This window comes from Oryctolagus cuniculus, chromosome 10 (genome assembly GCF_051225735.1).
Source record: "Oryctolagus cuniculus isolate XC-2025 breed Fujian yellow rabbit chromosome 10, ASM5122573v1, whole genome shotgun sequence".
Lineage (NCBI taxonomy): Eukaryota > Metazoa > Chordata > Mammalia > Lagomorpha > Leporidae > Oryctolagus > Oryctolagus cuniculus.
The window spans coordinates 104,855,233-104,878,945 of record NC_142876.1 but is presented as its reverse complement, the minus strand read 5'-3'; the positions used below and the strand labels follow the sequence as shown (position 1 = coordinate 104,878,945).

At 54.5% G+C, this 23,713-nt stretch overlaps 2 protein-coding genes and 1 long non-coding RNA gene across 14 annotated transcripts in view; 2 read left to right on the top strand and 1 right to left on the bottom strand.

The window, feature by feature from the left end:
* LOC100346971 (sodium- and chloride-dependent transporter XTRP3) overlaps positions 1 to 15,792 on the top strand; it is a 36,973-nt gene extending 21,181 nt beyond the window's left edge. For all 3 annotated transcript variants that reach the window (XM_051851702.3, XM_089305582.1, XM_089305583.1), the window contains exons 5-11: positions 290 to 400; positions 1,272 to 1,513; positions 2,903 to 3,065; positions 5,916 to 6,120; positions 7,476 to 7,635; positions 11,920 to 12,085; positions 12,558 to 15,792. In XM_051851702.3, the coding sequence (XP_051707662.1) occupies positions 290 to 400; positions 1,272 to 1,513; positions 2,903 to 3,065; positions 5,916 to 6,120; positions 7,476 to 7,635; positions 11,920 to 12,085; positions 12,558 to 12,707 (1,197 nt within the window). In that variant the 3' untranslated portion in view covers positions 12,708 to 15,792. The remainder of the gene's footprint in view (positions 1 to 289; positions 401 to 1,271; positions 1,514 to 2,902; positions 3,066 to 5,915; positions 6,121 to 7,475; positions 7,636 to 11,919; positions 12,086 to 12,557) is intronic.
* On the bottom strand, positions 14,729 to 20,759 carry LOC149124385 (uncharacterized). 3 transcript variants are annotated; one of them, XR_016214334.1, is made up of 3 exons: positions 20,621 to 20,759; positions 16,313 to 16,372; positions 14,729 to 14,864 (listed from the first exon to the last, which is right to left on the bottom strand). It is a non-coding gene; the product is annotated as an uncharacterized LOC149124385 (long non-coding RNA). The 3 variants fall into 3 exon arrangements; XR_016214333.1 differs by lacking the exon at positions 20,621 to 20,759 and adding an exon at positions 17,568 to 17,698; XR_016214335.1 differs by lacking the exon at positions 20,621 to 20,759 and adding an exon at positions 16,975 to 17,548.
* SLC6A20 (solute carrier family 6 member 20) overlaps positions 17,748 to 23,713 on the top strand; it is a 51,673-nt gene continuing 45,707 nt past the window's right edge. For 3 of the 8 annotated variants that reach the window (XM_089305574.1, XM_051851701.3, XM_051851700.3), the window contains exon 1: positions 21,224 to 22,069. In XM_089305574.1, coding sequence (XP_089161700.1) covers positions 21,796 to 22,069 — 274 coding nt within the window. In that variant the 5' untranslated portion in view covers positions 21,224 to 21,795. Of the gene's footprint in view, positions 17,881 to 20,627; positions 20,890 to 21,223; positions 22,070 to 22,894; positions 23,150 to 23,312; positions 23,672 to 23,713 lie in introns of those variants that run through there. The other 5 variants (XM_089305576.1, XM_089305579.1, XM_089305575.1 and 2 more) reach the window with 5 other exon arrangements.

The following is a 23,713-nucleotide window of genomic DNA, read 5'->3' as shown; positions in this document are numbered from 1 at the left end:
AGTCCTTTCTTGAGTCAGGTCAAGTTGAAGGGAGGTTGAGGGGCGGAGACCTCAGTACCTGTTTGCGCCCCCTCTGCTGGACGAGAGCTCTGCTTGTGGTGCTCACAGGTGTGACAGCCGCGTCCCTCCAGCCCCACATCCGACCCTGTGTGTAACCAAGAACGCCAGCACCGAGTCCGGCTGTGGGCAGCTGGGGCGCAGCCCGAGAAGCCAGCACTGGAGTTGATGCCCAGGGGCCGCCCTGGTCCCCACCTCCACAGGGGGCTGACTGTGCGCCTCACGCCCGCAGGTGGTGTACTTCACTGCGTCGCTGCCCTACTGTGTGCTCATCATCTACCTGGTCAGGGGCCTCACGCTCCACGGAGCCACCAACGGCCTGAAGTACATGTTCACTCCCAAGGTGCGGCTGGGGGCGGGCTTGGCGGTGTGCTTGGTGCATCCAGCTGCCTCCTGGGGTGCCTGGGAAGAGGGGCAGGGGCAGGGTAGCTGGAGGCTGTACCCAGGGATGGTGCTGTGAGTCCCTAGGCTGCGGCAAAGGCTGGGGTCCCCCAGGGGCCTGGGTCCCCGTCTCAGCCAGGTGGTCCCAAGCCCTGTTCTGGGGTCTTCAGTGTTCCTCCCAGCACCCTGTCCTACCCTCCCTGAACTCTAACTGCTGCCCCCCGCTCCCTTCTGGCCTCCGTGTGAAGTAAACCCCAAGTCCCTTCCACACCAACCTGGGCCCATCAGCAACCCACTCGAGTCCATGCTCGCCTTTGTCTCCTGGGTTTGCTACGATCCCTCTCCCATCACTCTCCAGTGGGCGTGCTCATTTGTGGAGAGATCTTCCATCCACTGCTTCACTCCCCAGATAGCCACAAAAGCCAGGGCTTGACCAGGCGGAAGCCTAGAACTAGGAGCTTCATCCAGGTCTCCCACAAGGGGGACCAAACACTTAGGTCATCTGCCATTGCTTTTCTTAGACCATTAGCAGGGAGCTGGATTGGAAGTGGAGCAGCCGGGACACTAACAGGTGTCCAAATGGGATGCTGGTGCCGCAGGTGGCGGCTTTACCAGCTGCACTACAGCACCAGCCCCAGAGACACATTCTTCACTTAGCAACTCTACCCCTGGAAACAACATGGCTGTAACATCCCCCAAAGTGTGTTCCCATTGCAAATGCCCCCAGACGTCCACACTAGATTCATCCAAACCCAACTTCTACCTCCATCTACTCCATGTCCCACTCGTAGTGAACCCCGGGCCTGTCAGCCCTGTCCCTGCTGGCTTTGCAGATCGAGCAGCTGGCCAACCCCAGGACCTGGATCAACGCGGCCACACAGATCTTCTTCTCCCTGGGGCTGGGGTTCGGCAGCCTGATCGCCTTCGCCAGCTACAACGAGCCCTCCAACAACTGCCAGAAACACGCCATCATCGTCTCCCTCATCAACAGCTCCACTTCCATATTCGCCAGCATCGTCACCTTCTCCATCTACGGCTTCAAGGCCACCTTCAACTACGAGAGCTGCTTGCAGAAGTAAGTGAGGCCTCTGCCCTTCACCCTCCCTTCCACTTGACCTGGGCCTTGGGTGGGGAGGCGGGGCCAGGAAGTCAAGAGCACCTGCTGGAGTCCCTGATCCAGGGTCACAGAAAGTGGCCTTGGGCAGGTCCATGACCTGGGCAGGTCCATGATCACATCCAGGGCCAAGGACAGGCGCACGTGTTCAAGGCCCTGAGCACCACAGGGCCTTCTACAAACAAGACTGAGTTCCCAAGGCATCTCCAGCTGAGGCCTGGAGCTCACAGAACCCGCTGTGGCCCTTCCCGGGAGCCAGAGCGTGATCCACTGGACACAAGAGGCTTTTTTCAAATTCTAATGTGAACCCAGGTGAATTATTTTGAATTTAAAAAGCTCACCTACATTCAAATAATTCTACATTTGAAATTAAAGTAATTTGGCTGGCACCGTGGCTCACTAGGCTAATCCTCCGCCTGCAGCACCAGCACCCTGGGTTCTAGTCCTAGTCAGAGTGCTGGATTCTGTCCCGGTTGCTCCTCTTCCAGTCCAGCTCTCTGCTGTGGCCCGGGAATGCAGTGGATGATGGCCCAAGTGCTTGGGCCCTGCACCCGCATGGGAGACCAGGAGGAAGCATTTGGCTCCTGGCTTCGGATCGTGCAGCGCGCCGGCCGCAGCACACCGGCCATAGTGGTAAACCAATGGAAAAGGAAGACCTTTCTCTATGTCTCTCTCTCTCACTGTCTAACTCTGCCTGTCAAACAAACAAACAAACAAACAAACAAAAGACATTAAAGTAATTTAACTGGGACCCTCTGTGGCAAGTGTTCAGGCCCCACACATGGCTATTGGGCACCAGACATCAAGACAGAACGTTCCAAGGTCACCAAAATTTGTGTGTGTGTTTTTTAAGATTTTAAAAATCTCTAAGAGATGAGTGACAGAGGTCTTCCATCTCCTGGTTCTCTCCCCAAATGGTTGCAATGGCCAGGGCTGGGCCAGGCTGAAGCCAGGAGCCTGGAACGCCATCTGAGTCTCCCACGTGGGTGCAGGGGCCCAAGCACTTGGGCCATCCTCTGCTGCTTTCCCAGGCGCATCAGCAGGGAGCTGGATAGGAAGAGGAGCAGCCGGGACTCAAACCAGTGCTGCAATAGGGGATGTCAGTGAGGAGGCAGCAGCTTAACCTGTGGCAGCAGGAGGCTGGCCCTTGTCACAGCAATTGTAGAGGACTGCACTGGTCCGGAGGTTCCAAGAGCCGGGCTGCGCGGCTGTAGCTCCTGCTTGCCATCACCACCGCCTCCTAAGTGTCCAAGGATCTCCCCCGCCTCTACAAGGGTCGTGGTCATCGGGTCTCCCTGCAGGAAGGGGCTCTCAGGCGGGCCCTGGTCAGTGTCGCGCTCTGCCCTGCAGGGTGATTCTGCTGCTGATCAACTCCTTCGACCTTGAGGATGGCTCCGTGACCGCCGACAACCTGGAGCAGGTGAAGAGCTACCTGGCGTCCACCTACCCCAGCGAGTACAGTGCCATAGCCCCGCAAATCCACAACTGCAGCCTGGAGTCGGAGCTGAACACGGTGAGGAGCCGGCGGCTGGTGGCTGGGCTCGCCTCTGTGCACTGGGAGCCTGTGTGGGGCCGGCGGGCGGTGGGGGAGGCACCAGCAGGTCCAGGGCGCTCGGAGGACAGCCCTGGTGGCCCTCTGCCCGGTCAGGTGCCTGTGGGACCCGTGTCTCTTCTTCTGCCCTTCTCTTAAGTTTAGAAAGTACAGGAAGAATGGAGAACAATGTGACAAACACGCACATATGGACCATTTGTCACTTCTGTCACATTTTTCACTTTGGGCTCAGATTTGTTTTTGTTTTTGTTTTATTTAATGTGAAAGAAAAAGTTTCAGGGAGGAAGGCAAAGCCCCCTTTGTGTGGCAAGAGCTTTACTACCTACATATGAAGTGCCATTCCTGTTTACAAGTAGCATTCTTTGTGAGCAGTGTTTAATTGGATGTCAACGTGGTCTTCTATAAACTTCAATGAATTTTCCAAATGAAAATCTTGGCAAGTCTTTGATAAGATGTATAGGACCATATTATTATTTTCTTAAATATTTTTTTATTTGAAAGGTAGAGTTACAGAAAAAGAGGTAGAGACAGACAGAGACGGAGAGATCTTCCCTCCATTGGTTCACTCCCCAAATAGCTGCAGTGGTGAGGGCTGTACTGATCTGAAGCCAGGAGCCAGGAGCTTCCTCTGGGTCCCCCACACAGGGGACAGAGTATGAAGCCAAGGCCAGAGCAGGTTTATTTAGAAGAATAAAGCTGGGTGGGGGCTCACCCCCAGGTGAACACCTGGCAGAGAGAGAGGGAGCCCCTTCCCTTTCAGAGCAGCAGTTTACACAGTGCAACGTGGCGAAGGGGAGCTTGGGTGAGCTCTAAAGGTCTGGTGAGGTCACGGCTGTGAGCTGCGAGGGGTTTGGGCTGAGGCTGGGCTCTGGGGCGGAGCTGCTGTGCTTGGGGGAAGAGCTTGGGAGGAGTGGGGAGAGCTCAGTGGTGCGCTCAGCAGTCCAGGCAGGGCGGGGCTGGTCAGCAGGGCGGAGAAATGGGGACCTGCTTGCTGTGTGTAGGAGACAGGTCAACATGGGTCCAGGGCTTTTTGTCTCGGCTCCATCAGTCAGTATCCTGTTCTGTTTTTCAAATCCATTCACAGGACATGATTGCTCACCATTCTTTCCCACATCCCAGCCTTCTTTGTTGGATTGTCTCCCTTAAAATACCTCCTTTCACTACAGATCTCTTGATAAGAAATAATCTGTTTTTGTTTGTATGTTAAATATCTATATTTGGCCCCCATTTTTTTAAAGATTCATTTATTTATTTGAAAGGCAGAGTTACAGACAGAGAGAGAGAAGAGACAGAAAGAAAGGTCTTCCATCTGCTGGTTCGCTCCCCAGATGGCTGCAATGGGCAGACCTGGGCTGATCCAAAGCCAGGAGCCAGGCTCTTCCTCCGGGTCTCCCACGTGGGTGCAGGGGCCCAAGGACTTGGGCCATCTTCTACTGCTCTCCCAGGCCATAGCAGGGATCTGGATCGGAAGAGGAGCAGCTGGGACTCGAACCTGTGCCCATATGGGATGCCGGCACTGCAGGTGATGGTTCACCTGCTATGCCACAGCACTGGCCGCGAGCCCCCTTATTTTCTGCAGCTCAGGCTGGCTCCCCCCGCCCTGCCCCAGTGATGGGTTGGTGAGCCCTTGTGCCAACCCATCCTCTTACAGCAGTGCACTGAGGCCGCCATGACAAGGTAACATGGACAGGCGCTGAAACGACAGAGATGCCCCAGCACAGGTCCGGGGCCTGCGGGCCCAAGATCAAGGTCCAGCAGCTGTGGCCCAGGAGGGCAGTGGAAGATGGCCCAAGTGCTTCAGCCCCTGTGCCTGGCTTTGGGGGGTGAACCAACGGAAGGAAGACCTTTCTCTCTGTCTCTCTCTCTCACTGTCTGTCAAATAAAAAAAAAAAAAAAAGAGGAAGGAAGGAAGGAGGGAAGAAAGGAAAGGGTCCTGCCTTTACAATCTCATTTCACCTTCCTGGAGGTAGTGGAGACCACCTCAGACACAGTCGCGTTGGGGAGTAGGGTTTCCAATGTGGGAATCTGAGCGGGTTGCAGCTCGGTCCATAGCAATCCTAAATCTGACTGTGATACCTGGTGCCCCTGGGGAGGGCTGGTCAGAATCTTATTTCTTATTCGTGCTGCCTCTGAGTTTCTTGTGGGATTTTATCCCTGGTTGTGAGGTCCTTGCTTAACCTGGCAGTCACGTGCATCCACGGTAGGGGGCTTACCCCAGCAGTGTTTATTTTGTTTCTCCTACCTGCTGGTGCGTAGAGAGCATCACCCACCCACGACTCCTGTGACACACTCAGGCCCTCTGTCTTGAAGCAGCAGTTCCAGGCTTGGCTCGCCCAGCTCAGGGTCACCACAACAGCATTACCTGCACGGGGAACTGACCACTGAGCTGCCCTGCCCCTGCTGGTTCGCTGCTGCCCACCAGGCCAGATGCTTGGCATTTCGTCAGCCCACTCTGGCACCAGCATCCCTCCTCTGTTCTGAGCCACAAAGGTCCTGGAACACCCAGACAGTCAGGACACTGGGGGCAGACGTCCTCCGAGCGTTCCCGTGTTACGTTTCACCCAGAACTTACCTCTGACTTCCGGGTTGAATGGCAGGTCTCCACTCACGCTGCACCTGGGATTGCCCTGTGGCTGCTGTGGCTGCTCGGCCCAGGACGGCTGATCTGCAGAGGGCAGCCTCCCCCTCCAAAGGCAGCTGCTGATCGCCAGACCTGGGGTCCCCCCAGGCTGCATAGCCCAGGCTGTGGGTGAGGCGACTGTGCATCTTCGATCCCTGGCCATGGAACCGGTGTCTTCCCTCTGTGCGCAGGCCGTCCAGGGCACAGGCCTGGCTTTCATCGTCTACACGGAGGCCATCAAGAACATGGAGGTGTCGCAGCTGTGGTCGGTGCTCTACTTCTTCATGCTGCTCATGTTGGGCGTGGGGAGCATGCTGGGAAACACAGCAGCCATCCTCACCCCTCTCACCGACAGCAAGTTCATCTCCAGCCTCCTGCCCAGGGAGGCCATCTCAGGTCAGCGGACCAGCCGGGGGAGGGACGGGGTCAGTCTGGGAGGACTGGACATGGCAGGGACCTGTGCTTGTCCAGGCGGAGCCACTGGGGTCTGTGGCACCCTCACCTGCCAAGGTCTGCGTCTGGAAACCTGGGACCTGGGTCAGGTGACGCACCTGGTGTGGTTTCCTTCTTGAGGGCATGAGATGGGGAAGGGACCACCTCCCCTCCGACCTCGTCCCGCCCCAGAATAATGGTGATCGCCAGGCTAGGAGAGCGCCTGCTTTGGTTTCTCGTTGTCTTAACTGAAGTATACCCATGCTAAAGTATGTGTTTCTTAAGTACACATCAACTAATTGTGGACTTGTAGCCTCCCAAGTAACTGCCTCTTAGGTCAAGGTGAAAAACTTTCCTACACGCCTCCCCAGACAATAGGCACCTCTAGAAGTCACCTCTGACATTTCAGGTTTGTCTGTGCTGTTCTTGAATGCCATGTTAATAAACCCTGCAGTTGACAATCTCTAGGTGAGATCCGGGAGCAGGAGCCATCACCCCCATACCGCCTGTGTCAGAACTGCTATGGGGGACTTGCCACTCTTCCTTCCTCCATCCTGCCAGGCACTGGGGTTGCCATTGCCAAACAGACCACTCCCAGGCTCCCTCCTGCTGTCAGCTCCATCCACCCAGGCTGCCGTGGCCAGCCCCATCCCCGTGACGAGACTTCTCTGCCACTGCCAGCTCTGGTTCCAGCCCCTCACCCTGACCACGCGGGTAGGGCCCGTCCCCTCTCCTCTGGGGTCTGGTCTCTGTCGTCAGCATGACACAGGCCGGGTCCCCTCAGGGTGCAGAGGGCTCAGGGCCACAGGGGAAAGGGCAGGTGGGAGCCAGGACAGACATTCCATGGGGGCTCAGCGCCGGCAGCCAGGGGTCAGGGGGACACCGATGCCCGGAGTGGACGCCAAGGGGCTTGATTCCTGTCTGCCGCATGTGCTGTGGGGGAAGGGGCGAGGGGCTCCACGCCTCTGAGTCCCCCTCCCCCAACCTGGGGTGCAGAGGCATAAGGGTGGAATACACGGTGAGTAGGCTCTTGGTAAACGCTGGTTTCTCCCTCTTCCCCTCCTGGGCTGGTGCGAGAGCTCTCAGGAAATGGCTCATAGGATCCCCTCATTCCTGTCTGCTCCCCTGAGCCCTGGGGCTGAGGGGTTGGGATGAACAGCAGCCCCCGCCCCACAGCCTGGCGCCATTCCCATGAGAACCGCGCTCCCTGCTGGTTGCTCGCCACACAGGACTCCCAACCCATGTGCTGGCCAACATTCCCAGAAGAGTCTGCTCCTGCCACCCCACAGACAGGTAAGCAGGTGGTCTTGCACCCCCAGGTCTTGTGTGCCTCATCAACTGTGCCATCGGCATGGTGTTCACCTTGGAGTCTGGCAACTACTGGTTTGACATCTTCAATGACTACGGAGCCACACTGTCCCTGCTGCTCATAGTGCTGGTGGAGGCGATCTCCGTGTGCTATGTGTACGGGCTGAGGAGGTGAGGAGACCCCAGCCCCTGCCCGCTGCAAGGGGAAAATGCAAGAAAAGTCTCTTGCAATGTGCATTGCCCTTCTTCATTGCTTGTTCAAGTTTACCCTCCGATCTCAGCTAATTCTCAGCCTCTCTTCCACTCTCTGTTGGCTTCCAACTGAAATCTTCTCTGTTGGCTGGGTTTCTACTCTGTACCATGGGGCATGTGCCAGTTGGCCCTGCTGGACACCCACACCTTCCTGGGTCAGGGAACCCTGCCTGCACGCACCAACTCCTCTTATCTCTTGCCAACATCTGTGTTTTTTGAAGAACCCTGATCAAGGTCTGGCTGAGAACTTAGACCTTGGAAAAGCTGGCAACTCCAAATGTAGCTGGGTTCTCACTGCCGGTGCACCGTGCAGCACTGGATGTTTTCCGTTCCCTTGGGTGATGGGGCCACAGCGAGTGGCCTAGAGCAACTTCCAAACCAGAGTGTGTGTCTAAACCACCGGAGGGCTGGTGAAACACAGACCCCTGAATGTCCCTGATAACGTGAGACCAGCTGGTCACCTGGGAAATGGCAGTCTAGGGGGAGAAAGTGTTGGGGGTCCCCTGGAGGGATGCGACAAGCCCATCGGCGGTGGGGTGGGGGTGGGGGGGAGGTGGTCAGGAAGGAGGGAGAGGAAGAGGGGCCTGAGACCTGGCCTCCCCCCATCCATGGCCTCTGGGCACAGCGCCATCTAGTGACGAGGCAGCACCAGCTCTGTGTAGGTCCTGCAGCTCCTCTTCTTGCTCTATGCAGGGAAGTGGGGGTGGAGTGAAGGCGCAAGAGGACCCCAGCGCTTTCTGCTCTATGTCCTTGTGTGTGAGGCCACTGCAAAACACACCAAACACCGGAGTTAAAGGAAAGATTTATTGTCGGGGGCGGGGTGGGGAACCCAACAGGCTGGAGGGAGAGGGGGAAAAGGGGTAGAAGGGTCAAGAGAGAGCATGGGTGTGGGAAGCAGGCCTGTTGGGTAGGGAAGTGGGGGCAGTGCATCCTGTGGGGGTGAGGGAGGGGGTGGAGCTGACGCTTGTGGGTGGGCCATTTGGTCACCTGACTTCCAGCAAATCAGGCTGGGCATAGGACTGAAGCTTACTATGCAAGATGGTGACAGGTACCAGAGCCTAAAATGGCGCCACAGATGACACTGCACCATGTTACTAACATTCCCCCTTTTGGCTTTTTATAAAGCAGGTGTTGTATGGGATTACAGCAGCCCCAAAGTCCAGGAGGGGTGGAGGGACGATGATCTGTCTTTTAGAGTACTCCCTGCTGACATGGGGACAATGAGTTACCCTCTGCTGGCATGGGGTGATGTCTCAAGCCACCGTCTCCCGGGTAGGGAGCTGAGTATATCCCTGTAGCAGCATTTGGTTGACCACCTGGTTGGTGAAGGCCTTGGTTCATTCCATTATCACCTCCTGTAAACTCTTAAACAGACACAGTAGTATAAAAGCCAGGGTGAGAATAGCAGCTGATGGTCCTAGGAGTAGCATTAACCAGGTAATGAGAGGGTTTTCTAGAGGAGAGGAAACTAGGGGCTCTCTGGACCCTGGTGAGGACATCTGATGGATGTGGTTCTACGTAGCCTGATTGGTTAACATAATAACAACACTGTGAAGGCCCATCTGTTCTGTGGTACTACACCTGCTAGTGAGGTGATTTGGCTTTGGAGACCTCGGATGGCGTCAGCTGAGGTCTTAGGGGACCTAGTGACCTCCGCTTGTAACTGTTGGAGTTGCTTTTGGAGTTGGTTGGTGGAGACAACGTTGTGGCCCAAAGCTGTTCCTGATGCCTGCTCAGGAGAGGCAGGCCGAGAAGCTGATCCCGACCAAGACTGGGAGAAAGGCCGCGCGTCTCTTGCAGGTGGGGCGGGGGGGGTTTGTCTGTAGAAAAATTCTGATCATAGAACATTAGGTTGGGGAGAAGACCATCAATACACATTGGCTGGAAGAAGAGCCAGTGATGTAAGAGTGGAGGCTATGATTACAAAGGAATGAGGCCCTGAGTGGGCTAGACAGGGTCTAGAACAAAGGACACAGCCATTGTTAGAGGACCTAAGAAAGGTGCTGTCTAAACCATGAGCAGGCTTTCCCACTGAGAGGCAAATAGAAACTGACAGAGGGGCCTGATAATAATCAGGTGGGCTCTATGGCCTCCCCAGTTATGAGCTCCAGGCCTAACTTATCTCTTCACATGGGGAACATCCTAAGGGAGGTGTGAACCTCCTTAGGGAGCACACCCTGGTGACTCCCATTACCTAGCTGGCCTGGGAGGGGCGCTGGCCCGGTGACGGCAGGTGGCATCTCCAACAGGAAATCTACAGTTCTGCCTGCAGTGTTGCTGACCCTACTGGGCCGTCCCCTCAGCAGCGGTGGTCACTTTGGAAGCTGGGCCGAGTGAAGGGCTCTTCAGCTTGGAGCCAACAAGATGTGTGGCTCTGACCTGGGCGCCCTTTGACTGCAGGTCAGCTCTGTTTGCAGTGACCCAACTCTCGGCTGGCAGGGCTGCCAGGGCTCCTCACAAGCTGACTTCTGCTGCAACCCTGGCTTTCCGCCTCGAAAGCCACTGCAGTGGACTGGCGGCTGGGTCTCCTTGAGGGCAGACCACTGTGCAAGGCAGCCATTCATGGGCTGCTGCCTCTCTCTGTATCGCTTCTGCTGCCTGGCTTCCTCTTCCTTCTGGAAGACCAGAGGAAAGCTTTAGGAGGATGCAAGTCAGGGGGTGCTCCATCCCTATCTTTGGTGCCCTAAACTAGAGGTCTGTAGCCACAGGCATGTTCTGGTAGTGGTTTCTCTGTGAGGTGGACAATGCCCATGAGCAAAGCTATGTCCTCACTTGAAAATTTTCTCTCCCTTTGTATGGTCTGAAAGGGAGGTTTTGCCTGTTTCCTGTGCCTATTGGGAAGTAAATGTAGCTGTGAAATCATGATTGAAGCTCTCAGTCTGGCTGTGCTATTATTACAGAAACACGTTATCCATCCCTTTTATAAGGCCTGAAGATCAAACTGTGCATCCCGGAGAGTCTTTCAGTACAGAGCCAGTTCCCCACCTTGAAGAGAAGAGAGAAATCAGGGAACAAGTCAGCCTTCCCAGCTCTCTTACTGTCGGTAACTTAATATCAAATGAAAACTTAGCAACAATTTTAATTGTTAAATAACAACTTGTGAAAACACTCACAAGAAGGTCCAATGCCTTCCATAAATTTACAGAATACATGTATTTAAAAACATCTCTTAAAGATCTAACACAGTGTAACTTGTTGGATCAGCAACCTTAGCATAAACACCTAAAACACCTGATACAGAGATTCATCTAGGTCATGTGAACCAAAAGCTACCTTTAGTTAACTTAGCAGTTTAAATTTATGAGCAATCTTTTATCTATAAGCCAATTAAAATAGAGCTCTTATTCAACTTTCCTATGTAGACATATAGTATGTACACATGTATAACATAACATACAAGATAGAACAATAACGCTGTTTCAGTAATAGCTTCTAAAAATCTTTAACCTTTTGAAAATTACCAATTGATTTGCATTACTTTCTGCTCTTAGTAACCTCAGTGAACCACACTTCCTCCCAGTTGGAACCTGTAGTGCATTACTGGCTTCATCTCCTTGCAGGGCCGTCCCAAAGTACAGAATATGGTACAAGTCACTGGGAAAGTCCCTCAGAACCTACAGGAGGACGGAGTAAAACACAGGAGCAACAATGTTTAGTCCTTATCAGCAGCAAATCTGAATTTTAGTATTTGGAGGAGAACACAAACTATGGATGACAAAAGACTTTAAATAGCCATGGTTAAAGTTATAAACTCATTAACAAACAAGAGGCACTTGCTTACTCCACACATTGTTTTTGAAAGCATCAGTAGGATTTTACAAATCATTTATCCCTTTTAGGCCTCTGGGCCTTTCTCATTAAGATAACCATCATGTCTGGTCACACAAGATCCATAGAGTTTTTCACTTTTGGACATTTGTATCGGTAGCTTTTTAGATTATCGTAACTTAACGTTTAGCACCACTTCATATCCTGACAGTACCTTTCATGTAATCCAAACACCCTGAGAGACATATATTCTTTGATATTTCCAGAGGCCCAACTGGAAATATCAAAGTCCAAAGAATTTGGAACTTTGATTTTTGAATGCCTGTCAAGAAGGCTTAAAATATCTGGTAGAAACAGGATCCCTTAACATCATGACATAATACAGACCAGATCTGATCACTGCACCGGGGGCCACCCGGACTTCCTCCGCACCAGGTTTGAACGTGACCTCCAGGCCATGACCGGCCGCGCCCTCAGCTGGTACTGGAAGATCATGTGGGCAGTCGTGAGCCCGCTGCTCATCATCAGCCTCTTTCTCTTCTACCTGAGCGACTACATCCTGGCGGGGACGCTGCGGTACCAAGCCTGGGACGCCACCCAGGTACCTGCCCTCCCTGGCCAGGCCCCTCACTTCCGAAAGCACAGCCTTGGTTAGATCCATGCTGCGGACCGGTCACTGGTTGCAGCGTGCGAGCAGCCCTGTGAGTGCTTGACAGATGCTTCCTCCCTGGAAGCCTGGCCCAGGTGTGCTCAGCCACGTGGTCTGGGCTGCACTGTTCCCCGGCACCACCCAGAGCCTTCCAGCTGCATTCTTGTTAGGGGCTGCTACTGCCCCCAATATGGGGGTCCTACAAGGCCCCTCTGACATGAGGCGCTGATCTGTGGGTGTTGGAGCAGCAGCTCCACCGCTGGCTGGAGGGAAGGACTCATCTCCCTGCTGGGAACTCCAGGGCTGCGCGGGCCTCGCAGTGGGCGCCACCCCAGGCTCCCTTCCCCCCAGCACCCTGCTCCCCTCCGTGGGCGCCTGTGGGCTGGGGCAGCTTCCTGCTGCTGACGCCTGTTCCCCCTTGCAGGGCCAGCTGGTGACCAGGGACTACCCACCGTACGCTCTGGCTGTCATCGGGCTGCTCGTGGCCGCCTCCACCATGTGCGTCCCCCTGGTGGCCCTGGGGACATTCATCCTGCGCTGCCTCAAGAGAGGAGACACAGCCCCCGCGTCCTGAGATCAGGGCCCCCCAGAGCTCCGGCTCCCAGGAACACCCTGCTCGGCTGCCATCGCAGGCACTGAAGCCAAGGGGAGACAGCTGTCACCTTCCTGGGCTGCACAGGAGGATGAGGACGGTGTGGAGGAAGGACACAAAGGACACCTGCTCTGGAGAGCACCCCTCCCCACCTCAGGAAGCCGCCCTTTCTCCCCTGGACCTGCCCCGGGAGGTCCTGTCCGGCTGCCTCCTTGTGACCCAGGCTCAGTCTGATCGGGCCAGCCTTAAAGAGATTCCCTTGTTTCATTCTAGGGAAATCCTAAAATGAATGCATGGTGCGAGCAGAAATTTGATTTAATTTTTTGGACCAAATCTAAGCCACTGGGTTTGCGCCAAGGAGAGGCAGCCGCGCTTGGATCGGTTTCGGGAGTGCTGAGGTGCCCGGGGTGAAATACTCTCCTCTTGTCAGCATGCGGTCAGTACTGCTGCCTTTGCCCGCCGTGAGCGTGCAGCACCTCGCTGCCCCTCTCCACTTGCCGACTAACAGGACTGTTGGCCACAGACGGAGAAGAGCTTTGCAAACCCCAGGGTGGGAACTTTGTGGAATCTAAGCCCTTGCACATTGGATCCAGGACCTGCCCTCCTCTACCAATGTTGCCCCAACTGAAGTTTGCCATGAGGAGCCTGGTCCTCAAGGTGTGTCTTCCATGGCCCGTGGTGTCTTTGTGGAGTGGGGAAAGTTCTGGAAGCCCCTATGAGGAGGAGAGCTCAACATTGACTTCGTGTTGTTTGCACAGCATGGCCAACTCTTACAGCAACAACCACAAACACCACTTACAACCAACTTTATGTACAGATAAATAGTTTTTTAGAATATACGCAATGCAAACAGGGCATCTTGTAACAGAAGCCACGCCGGCCGTGTGAGATGGCACCGCCCACCATGCCACCTTGTCTTTTTGTTTTGCTGCCATCAGTGGGTCCAGGTCCCCTGCTCTGACATTCGGTGCTTCACTGAGGTCTTGGCATGCAGAGAGTTTCTTTGGGGATCTTTCTACAGACATTTCTGAAGACATCGTAACATCAGCCAGCAATGTCATTTTTTTAACTTTTTTTTTCATGCTATAAACTTAGCAAAAATAGGCATTAGCAAGGTCTTCTGTCTGGAGTTGTCATCTTATCCACACTCCCAGTGTCCCCAGAAATCCAAGTATCAAAAGATGACTGTCCCTTCAAACGTATGGACCGGGCTGTGTTGAACCCCAATATTCAGCGCCCTGGTTTCTCCCCCATGCTTCTCTGCTACCTACAGCAGGAGAGGACGGAGACAGCTGCTTCAGGACCAGCCAGGAAAACACGTTCCCATCTATCGGATTGAAAGCAGAAGGGGACACTTGTGAGTCACTGCAGAATCTTCCCACTGCTTTGGAGGGGGTCCCGGGCAGCCTACCCAGTCCTCAGCATTTCTCTGGCCGGGGCCATGGGAGACCACCATTGATTCAAATCGACCTTGGGACCTCAACTGAGGACAAAAATGGGTCAAGCAGTGGATCGGGTTTTTGTACGTTGTTTCACGGACTGGCCTTTCCTGAACTTTCTCAATTTGCAAATTACAAAGCAGCCCCTGGAGAGGTAACAGGAGGATTGTAAACCCAACAGATGCCGACGCCGGCTTCTATGACACTTAGATTCTGGGAGAGGAGAGAGAGAACGCTAGACAACATGTCAATGCGATGAATGTGGACTTATGGTGTCCAAGAAGGAAATGAATGGGCCCAGATGATGGCCTTAGAGGGGCGCTAATGTACTGTGGGGAGGGAGATTCGAGTAGGGGCTATGTGACCTGGAATTGAAAGATAAGGGTGAGCTCATGATACAAATTCCCAGGGAAGGGTCAGTCCAGGCAGAACCAACAGCAAGTGCAAAGGCCCTGGGGTGGGAATAGGAAGGAGCATGATAGGAGGTGTGCATGCAGGAGCAGGCGGGGCCATGTAGGCTGGGGTAGGAAGCTCGAATGTTTTTAAGGGCAACAACTGTGCTGAGCTTTGGTGTGGGGGCTGGCACAATCTGATGCCGGAAAACCGACGGTGGCCATGGAGGACGCTGAGCAGAAGAACCTGGAAATCACCGCAGGAGCCCCCAAGAGCTCTGCCGCTCAACTGTCGGGTTCAAGCTGTCCTGAAATTTACAGATACAAAGGAACAGCAGATAAAGGCAAAACAGAGGAAACATAGTCTTTGTCGTTAAATCAGGAGCCCCAGAATCCTTGAACAGAGAGAGAATAATTCGAAGAACTCATGTTGTTACTGGCCACTTGCAATCCATGTTCTAAGATTCTGTGCCAACGAGTTTGCCTTTCTTGTTGGTAGCAATTTCTACCTGTTCTGAAACACTTTGCTCATGCGGTTCTAGAAGCCATCTCTAAGTGTGCATGAGAATAAACCCTAAAGCCCGCTGTGCACTAAGAGTAATATCAGGTGAGAAGCCCAGCATGGGACTGTGGAGGAGCAAACCACTGGACTGAAACAAGGAGACGACAATGTCTTTATAATCAATGCACCTCAAAAGTAAATATGTGAAAGAAGCAGTATGGTATCACACAGGTATGACGAGGTAATACAGAAACATGGAAAAGTAGTAAGCGCAGGGCACCTTTTCCTGTTACAGAAATGTCTCTAAGGTGACATGACCCGCTGCGGTCATCTGCATTGCACAGGCACAGATTTGGACACAGTGAGCACCTGCATTGCAGAATGCTCACCTCTGTTTCATTCCTGGCCTGCAACTTCTTCATTCCTCCCAGGCAAAGATCCCCCCACCCTGCTGTTTGCACCACAAACTACTTCTCCGAACAAGACTAGCAAATGACAAGAAATAGAGCAACCAGACAAACCCACTTCCCAGAGTCAACACACAACCCATCTTCACCACGCGTGGCCCCCTCTGATGCTCTCACAGCCTTGCTAAGGTGGCAAGAGTGTTTGCACAGAGCCCGGCACACCCTCCCACCTACCCTAACTGATCTCAGTTACTGTAATACCTGGTAGAAGGTAAATGCTAGGGACACAGGTTTTGGATTGTTTCGGAATAAAGACGAGAAAACCCATGTGTGTGTTTAGTACAGGTGTGATTTTGTTCCGGGTAGTTTTGCTTCTTTGTTCATTTCAGTCGCAGTTCGGGAGGGCTCACGGGATTGATTTCTTACTGGGGCCTCCCTCTACGTAACCTCATTTCACTAAACAGAGGACAGAGGCAGGGACAGTGCACACATCTCTCCCAGGTCGCTGATAGAAGCCACAGCCCCAGGAAGACACATGCAGAGCCCCAGTTGTCTGGGGTCCTAGCCCTGGCCCTCACTTCTCTATTGCTCATCCACCAACACCCACTCTAGCTCTCTCTCTCTTGCAGAAAGCAACGCATTTTTACTTAAGGTGCCTTCAGCAGCTCATAGTAAAAGAATTAGGCTTCTTCAACCAAGCGAGTGTAGACCTGATCCAAGTGTGTACGTTCCACACAGAGTGAAATCAGAATTATCTATCCCAATCCCTGGTGAACAGTCATTTTATGCTAAGTCACTGTACAGTTAAGTCTTCATGACACAGCGGATGTGATTCCATGCACGTTACCTCTGGCTGAGCAGACAGCTCTCGCAGAAGATGACCGTTCCACACGAACCGCTGGTCTGCCTGCGAGAAGTTGGAGAAGGCAATGAAGTATCTCCCGCCAGCTGCCTTTCCCCAGCAAGCAGACTGCACCCATCAGTGGCTGCCTGGCAGCTAGGAGCAGATTTCCCTGGCGTGCTCCCGACGGAATACGGTCGTTGTTAGGCATGTTTGTCACCGTGCAAGCATCACAGGGTCTCTGTACTCACGTTCACACTACAGACACAGAAGCAGGGCTCCTGCAACACCTCTATTTAAATGAGTCAGTAGCTGAATCAATTCTCTTTGCAAAGCACAGCAACTGAACCCCAGGGCCTACCCACTTGCACCTCACTGCAAGCTGGCCACAGTCCCACACAGGCACCCTTGGGATCTAGGGCCCTGCTGGTGGTGTGGTGGGCAAACTCTATGCACCCAGAGTGGGCTATAGACTGCCGAGGCATTGTGTAGTGACTGTAGGCAGCCTTGGAAAGAGAAGTTTATAAATTCCTAATGTTTTTATTTTCAAATGCATTAGAAAACATTCATTTTACACATATGGTAAAGAGATAAAGTTTCATGTTTAAACGTATTGAAGAGAAAAAGTGAATTCAAAAGAAAAGAATAAGTACAGGTGTATCCCTTACCCTATCTGAAGAGGCCACAGCCTTCAAGGAGGTCCCTGCGAGTCTCTGGGCTTTGTATGCAAATGAGGCCACGTGCATGCGTGGGTGTGCACTGGAGAAGGCATACAGTTTCCCTTCAGGGGCTCAGCGTGGGCTGGAGCCTCTCACAGACCACTTCTCTGCACGCGGCTCTAGCCCTGTGCCAACCCATCTGACCATCCTTGGAGGCTGATGTTCAACGTGGAACTTCAAGGCCTCGCTTTCTCTTGGTTTTCGGTCCTGCTTCTCACATGGGACCTTCTTAGCCGACCAAGCTCTGTCTCTCTCAACCTCACTCACTACATCGCCCTCTCTGGGAAATCAACACCTCCCCAGGCCGGCTCCTGGGAGACCTGATGGTACCACTTGCTCGGCTGCTCCCAGGGCTTCCTGCCACTTGTCAGCTTCCACTGGGGCCCGTTCCTCCTGGGTGTGTTCTTCTTTAAGCCCCAGCCCCTCCAGTTAGTGGTCTGCAGGTGAAAACCAGAGAGGAAATGTCCCTGCCGGTCCCTACTACAGGAAAGGCACCCCTGACCATCCCTCGCAGTCCTCTGTCACCCACAGAGCCCACCCACCTCCCAGTAGCCGAGGGCGGCTCCTCTCGGGTCTGGGGCTGCACCAAGGGTGCCTTACGCCAGGAGAGCGCGCAGGCGCAGGTGCAGATGCAGGGGCTGAGTCTCCGGCAAGAGCCACAGGCGGTTATGGCTGCCGGGGGTGGGCTCGGGCTTCCTGGCCTCTTCCTCCATCTGAGCCCTCAGGTAGGAAAAGCCTGACCTGACTGGGTCACCCCCGGCACAGGCATTGGCTCAGCTAGGCACCGGGAGCTCAGAGCCTACGCACCGGTCTCGCTGCTTTCAACAGAGTCCGCTATGATGCTCAGCCTCGCAGGTAAGACCCGATGTCAGACTGCCCAGCCCAAACCAGCTCCTGATTCCGCTGCCTGCTAACGCCCACCCGAGGTGGCACCAGGTCGACCCCTCGTCGTGGAGTCCTGCCACCCATGTGGGAGACCCAGGTGGAGTTCCTGGCTCTTGGCTTTAGCTCAGCCCAGCCCCACCTGTTGCTGATGTCTGGGCAATGAACCAGTGGATAGGAACTCTGTCCCTCTCTCGCAAATAGATTTAAAAAAAAATCAACAGGATTACAGCTTAGCTGATAAGAGACCATAAAAGATTTCTGTTCACCTTTTGAGTGAAGAGCAAAAAAAAAAAAAAAAAAAAAAAAACTGATTACCTAGGCAGAATTAAAGATTACTACTAAGCAGTTTTGTGTATTTGCTTTTAAAGCCTTCTAATGGCCACTCTGGTTAAATGACTGCTGTTCACAGTGACCTGTGAACCCTATTTTTGTTATTGTTTTAAGGAAAAGATTTATTGTTGGGTGGGGGAAGCCTGACAGGCCAGAGGTGGAGGGCGAGAGAGTGAGTGAGAGAGGGATCAGGAGAGAGGGCACGTGTGCTGGAGGCAGGTCCTGTTATACCTTTGCCTGGGGCAGGGAAGTAGGAGAAGCAAAACCCGTTAGTGTAGGGGGGGTGGAGCTGACACCTGTGCTTGGGCCATGGAACTTAGGACTGGAGCTTACTGGGCAAAGTGGCCATGGGGCCCAGAGCCCAAGATGGCTTCTGGGGCATAGATGACGCCACAGATAAGACCACACCATTTTACTAATATTCCCTTTTATTTATTTATTTTTTTTTTACAAAGCAAGTGTTGTATGGGATTACAGCAGCCCCAAAGTCCAGGAGGGGTGGAGGGACGATGATCTGTCTTTTAGAGTACTTCCTGCTGACATGGGGCAAGGTCTCAAAGCTGCAATGTCTGGGTAGGGAGCTGAGTATGCCCCTGTAGCAGCACTTGGTTGACCGCCTGGTTAGTTAAGGCCTTGGTTCGCTCCATTATCACCTCCTGTAAGCGCTTGAACAGAGGAGAGGAAACAAGGGGGTCTCTGAACCCTAGATGTTAGACGGATGTGGTTCTACGTAGCCTGATCGGCTAACATAATAACGTGGTTAAGGCCCGTCTCTTCTGTGGTACTACACCTGCTAGTGAGGTGATTTGGCTTTGGAGACCTCAGATGGCGTCAGCTGAGGTCTCAGGGGACCTGGTGACCTCCTCTTGAAACTGTGGGAGTTGTTTTGGAGTCGGTTGGTGGAGACCACGTTGTGGCCCAAAGCTGTTCCTGATGCCTGCTCAGGAGAGGCAGGCCGAGAAGCTGATCCCGACCAAGACTGCAAGAAAGGCCGCCCGTCTCTTGTGGGTGGGCGGGGTTTGTCTGTAGAAAAATTCTGATCCTAGAACATTAGGTTGGGGAGGAGACCATCAATACACATTGGCTGGAAGAAGAGCCAGTGATGTAAGAGTAGAGGCTATGATTACAAAGGAATGAGGCCCCGAGTGGGCTAGACAGGGTCTAGAACAAAGGACACAGCCATTGTTAGAGGACCTAAGAAAGGTGCTGTCTAAACCATGAGCAGGCTTTCCCACTGAGAGGCAAATAGAAACTGACAGAGGGGCCTGATAATAATCAGGTGGCTCTATGGCCTCCCCAGTTATGAGCTCCAGGCCTAACTTATCTCTTCACATAGGGAACATCCTAAGGGAGGTGTGAACCTCCTTAGGGAGCTATTATGGCAAAGTTAGAACAGGAGGAGGAGGGGCGAAGGCGGGTTGGAGAAGACGAGGCCTGGGTGGTTCTGAGATAAGGTTGGAATTCCTGGGTGGGCCGGGAACCAAGAGAGTGAGAGCTTTGGAAGTTAAGAGAACTTGAACCGGAGAAAGTTTAGAGCTGAGATAGGAGAAAGCTTAGACATAGGAGATTTTTTTTTCCACTTTCCTGAAGGCTCACAGACGTGATAAAGATCTTGAATGGTGTCAGGGTCAAATGTGGACTGGCCGTCCAGGTAGGAGACAACTGAGAGGAGGGTTGGACAGAAAAGTTTCCATGGCAACCCATGCAGTTGGACTGGTGGCTATCGGGCTCCCCAACATCGCGGCCGTCTGACAGGGAGGGTACAGATATAAAGAGTGGGGGTCCTCAACCACGCACCCACTGGAGCCCGAGGTCTAGAGCCTGTGTGAAGACAAAAGGCCCATAGCCTGTAGCCCGTGGGAGGTTGTGGTGCCTGGTACCAGGACTGGGAGATGAAGCAGAGTGAACCACGTCCTGTGGTTAAGTTCACTGTAAGAGAATTCCCTGATCTGTGTCTCACCTGAGGATTTGAAAGGCCGACGTGTGTGTGGAGAACACAGGGCATTCAGTGACCTGGAAGGAGTCCCGGGGGTGTGTTTTCTGACTGGCAGAAATCCAGGACCCCAAAGCAGCTCAGACGCCAAGTTCATGGGAGAGCCTGGATCTGAGTCATGGCATCAGTGTAAGGACACCACAAAACACACTGAACACTGGAGTTAACAGGCCAGGGGGAGAGAGGGCGAGAGAGTAAGCAAGAGAGGGATCAGGAGAGAGTTAGAGCTACAGAGAGATCTTCCACCCTCTGGTTCCCTCCCAGATGGCCCCAACAGCCAGCACCTGGCCAGGCCTCCCACATGAGCAGCAGGGACCCCACCACTTGGGCTACTCTGCTGCTTTTCCGGATCAGCAGTGGAGCAGCCGGACCCAAACCAGAACTCACATGGGATGCCAGGGTCGCGGGAAGTGGCCTGAACTGCTGCACCGCCACGCCAGCCCCGATGTGACCCTATTTGGATCAGACAGGGGAAGGCCTCGGGGACACTGGTGACAAGGCAGCTCCTGAGACCTCCCGCTCTCCTGGCGCGCATCCTGCTGGGCAGGCAGAGAGGTGCAGGACTTGGCGGTGCCGACACTGTTTGTCCCATCTGAAACGTGCCCAGAAGTTTGATATCCTCAAGGTGAACTGGTGGCTTCGGAGAGGACAATGAGGTTAGCAGCTCAGTGGCAAAGATCTCATTAAAAGGAGCACCCATTGCTGGGTTCCGGTGCATTAACGAACAGCTGTGTCTTAGGAGGTTGTGGTTGCTGGGTTCCCATCAAAAGTTGAGCCTCAGTGGGTGCAAGCAAACCCGTCCTTATTCAGTAGCTTTCCGTGCAAGTGGAACCAAAAGCGAAGGAGACTGCCTGGTGCAGTGGCGCCTCCTAGAGCCCACAGGTGGCGTTTCAGGAATTGTCTGAGCTGCTTGTTACATGCAGCCCGCATTAAGAATGAGCAGCTAACTCCTCGCTCCTCACCCCTTCCTAATTATTGGCTCCACTTGACCTTAACTGGCTCTGGAGGATCCCCTAGCTCCTGAAGCTGGGAGGTGGAAATGCGATATCGGGTGCGCTGCGTTTCTCCCCCAGTGCCACCTGTGGTGCCACCACGGGTGGCTTGGCACTGGCCACAGAGGGAGAATTGACACCAGAGAAATCGGCCAACAGCACACATCACAGCGGGCTCTGCAGAGCGGAGGGAGGGGGAGTGAGCAGTGGCCCCTCACTAATCTCCACCAGATATAATAGTACGCAGCTCTACCAGATTTTTCTAGAAGCCCCTACCAGCAACCTGGGGAGCCCAGAAACCCTGGTGTTTGGGTGTCTCAGGGCTGAGAAGCAGTGAAAGGAACAGGGGTCAAAGGTGGGTGGGAGGGAGATGCATGCAAGTGTCCAACCGTAGGTCCAGGCCAGAGAGGGAGGCGCCAAGAAAATGGATAGAGCTGGAGCCAGGGCCCCGGTGGGGCAGAGAGCAGATTCCAGGGCCCAGGAGACCAGAGCGGCAGCAGGAGAGGGAGGGGCCTGGGTTCCAGAAGAGAGAGCTGGCGTTTCCCACCTCGCAGGTGGCGGCTTCCGGGGATGGAGCCCCCTAGGTCCCATCTGGCCTCCCTGCCAGAGGCTGGGGAGCCTAAGTCCTGGGGAAGCCCGGAAAGCCCAGGTCAGCGTCCTGGGGCGTGGGGGGGCAGAGAGAGCAGCATCCAGGTGGGAACCCCCGGCGTGGAGGCCGGGGCCATGGAGAAGGCGCGGCCGCTGTGGTCCAACCCGCTGCAGTTCCTATTCACCTGCATCTCCTACGCCGTGGGCCTGGGCAACATGTGGCGCTTCCCCTACTTGTGTCAGATGTACGGCGGAGGTGAGTGCGCACCTGGGGGGCCCTGTGCCAGGACCTGCCTGGTTCCACCCAGCCTGGAGCACCAGGCACCACCGTCCCACGTGTGCCCAAGGTCAGACCGCTGGGCCCCTCCCTCGGACTCTGTGGGAGGGCAAGGTGGGACCTTCTTGTCCCCAGCTAATGGGTGTTGTAGCAGAGAAAGCATCGCCGGAACCCACACCAGAAACACTTTGTCCCCTGCTTCTAAGTTTTGCACCTTTGGCTTGCGCATTTGGTCTATGATCCCTGTTGGGATGTTTTCATATGAAATGCGAAAAATGGGCTGCGGCTCAGTTGTTCTGGTGTCATATGTTGAAAAATGATTGCAGGCAAATGCCCCTGTCTACATGAACGGTTGGCAAGGGCGATAGCAATCACTCATGATCGATGGGTGGGAGCCCCCCCCAGCGCCCACCTTGGCACCAGGCTGTGCAGCTGCACCTGACCCACAGGCAGAGGGAAGGCTGGCCAGACCTGTCAGGGACACAGCCACCTCCACAGGCCAGCGTGGTTACTGTTTGACACCTTGATGATAGAAGTTATCATGTAACCACGGAGCGTCACAGTGCAGCTCCGAGCAGGCTCTGTGCACACAGCCTGTGCTGTCAGCTGTGTCACAGGTGGGAGCCCCTGATGGCCTCAGTGTCCTTGTCCAGGGACAGAAACCTGGTAAAGGGCAGGAACACCCTCTGTTGGCCAAGAAGGAATAGAGCTAGTGGGGTCCCCACAGTAGCATCCAAGATGAGTGTCCTGGGCACCACGTGGGCAGGAGGAGGAGCAGCTGGAAGGCGGAGCCTAGGAGTGGGGGTGGGACCTACCTCTCAGCCCCCCTGAGTGACAGTGACTTTTCCTCTGAGGTGTGGCCTCAGGGCTCTGCTAGGTCCCAGTCCAGCCACAACCCTCGACATAACCGGCAGGGGCAGGGAGAAGTGGGCTGGGTCTCACGGCTTTGCCTGGGACGGCAGAACTCTGGACAGCGCCTGAGTTAGTGCATTCAGGGTTCCCTGCCCGAGTACATGGCTCTGCGGTGTCTAAGGGGGACGCCAGGGTCCCTGTGTGGTGGTAGGAGCTTGAGGGAAAAGTGGGCGGTGGCATGCGGGCATGGACCGTGAGGGCATTTCAGGCAACACTGGGCACCCACCCACCTGAGCGCACTCCTCGTGAACCTTCACACCTGTGGAACAGCGCCCTCTGCAGCCTGCTCTGAACTCTGCAGCTGGGCGGACCTGGTTTCATTAGAATCAGAAGCCCTGCCCCTTATCCCACTAGCCTGTGTCATGGCCACTGCTAGTGAGCCAGCTGCTGGGGGGAGCCCACCAGGAGGAGCAGCCGACAGACCCCGTGTCTCCCAACCTGCGGGACGTTGTCGCAGCTCCACTGCCACTCCGCGGCTCCTCCCTACCCAGGGCAGCTGTCTGTAGATGGCTCCTTGGGAGCAGTGGGTTTGAAAGGTCTGTGATTCTCAGCAGCCTGGGTTCTGCCGGTGGGGCTGGGCGGCAGGGGCTTTGGAGCACTCGAGCAGCTGAGGTGAGGGTAAAGATTTTCACCTGGCTGCCTCTTATCCCTGGACCAGCAGGCAAATGGGTGAGCAGAGGTCAAAGGATGGGGGACAGGAGCAGCGGCGAG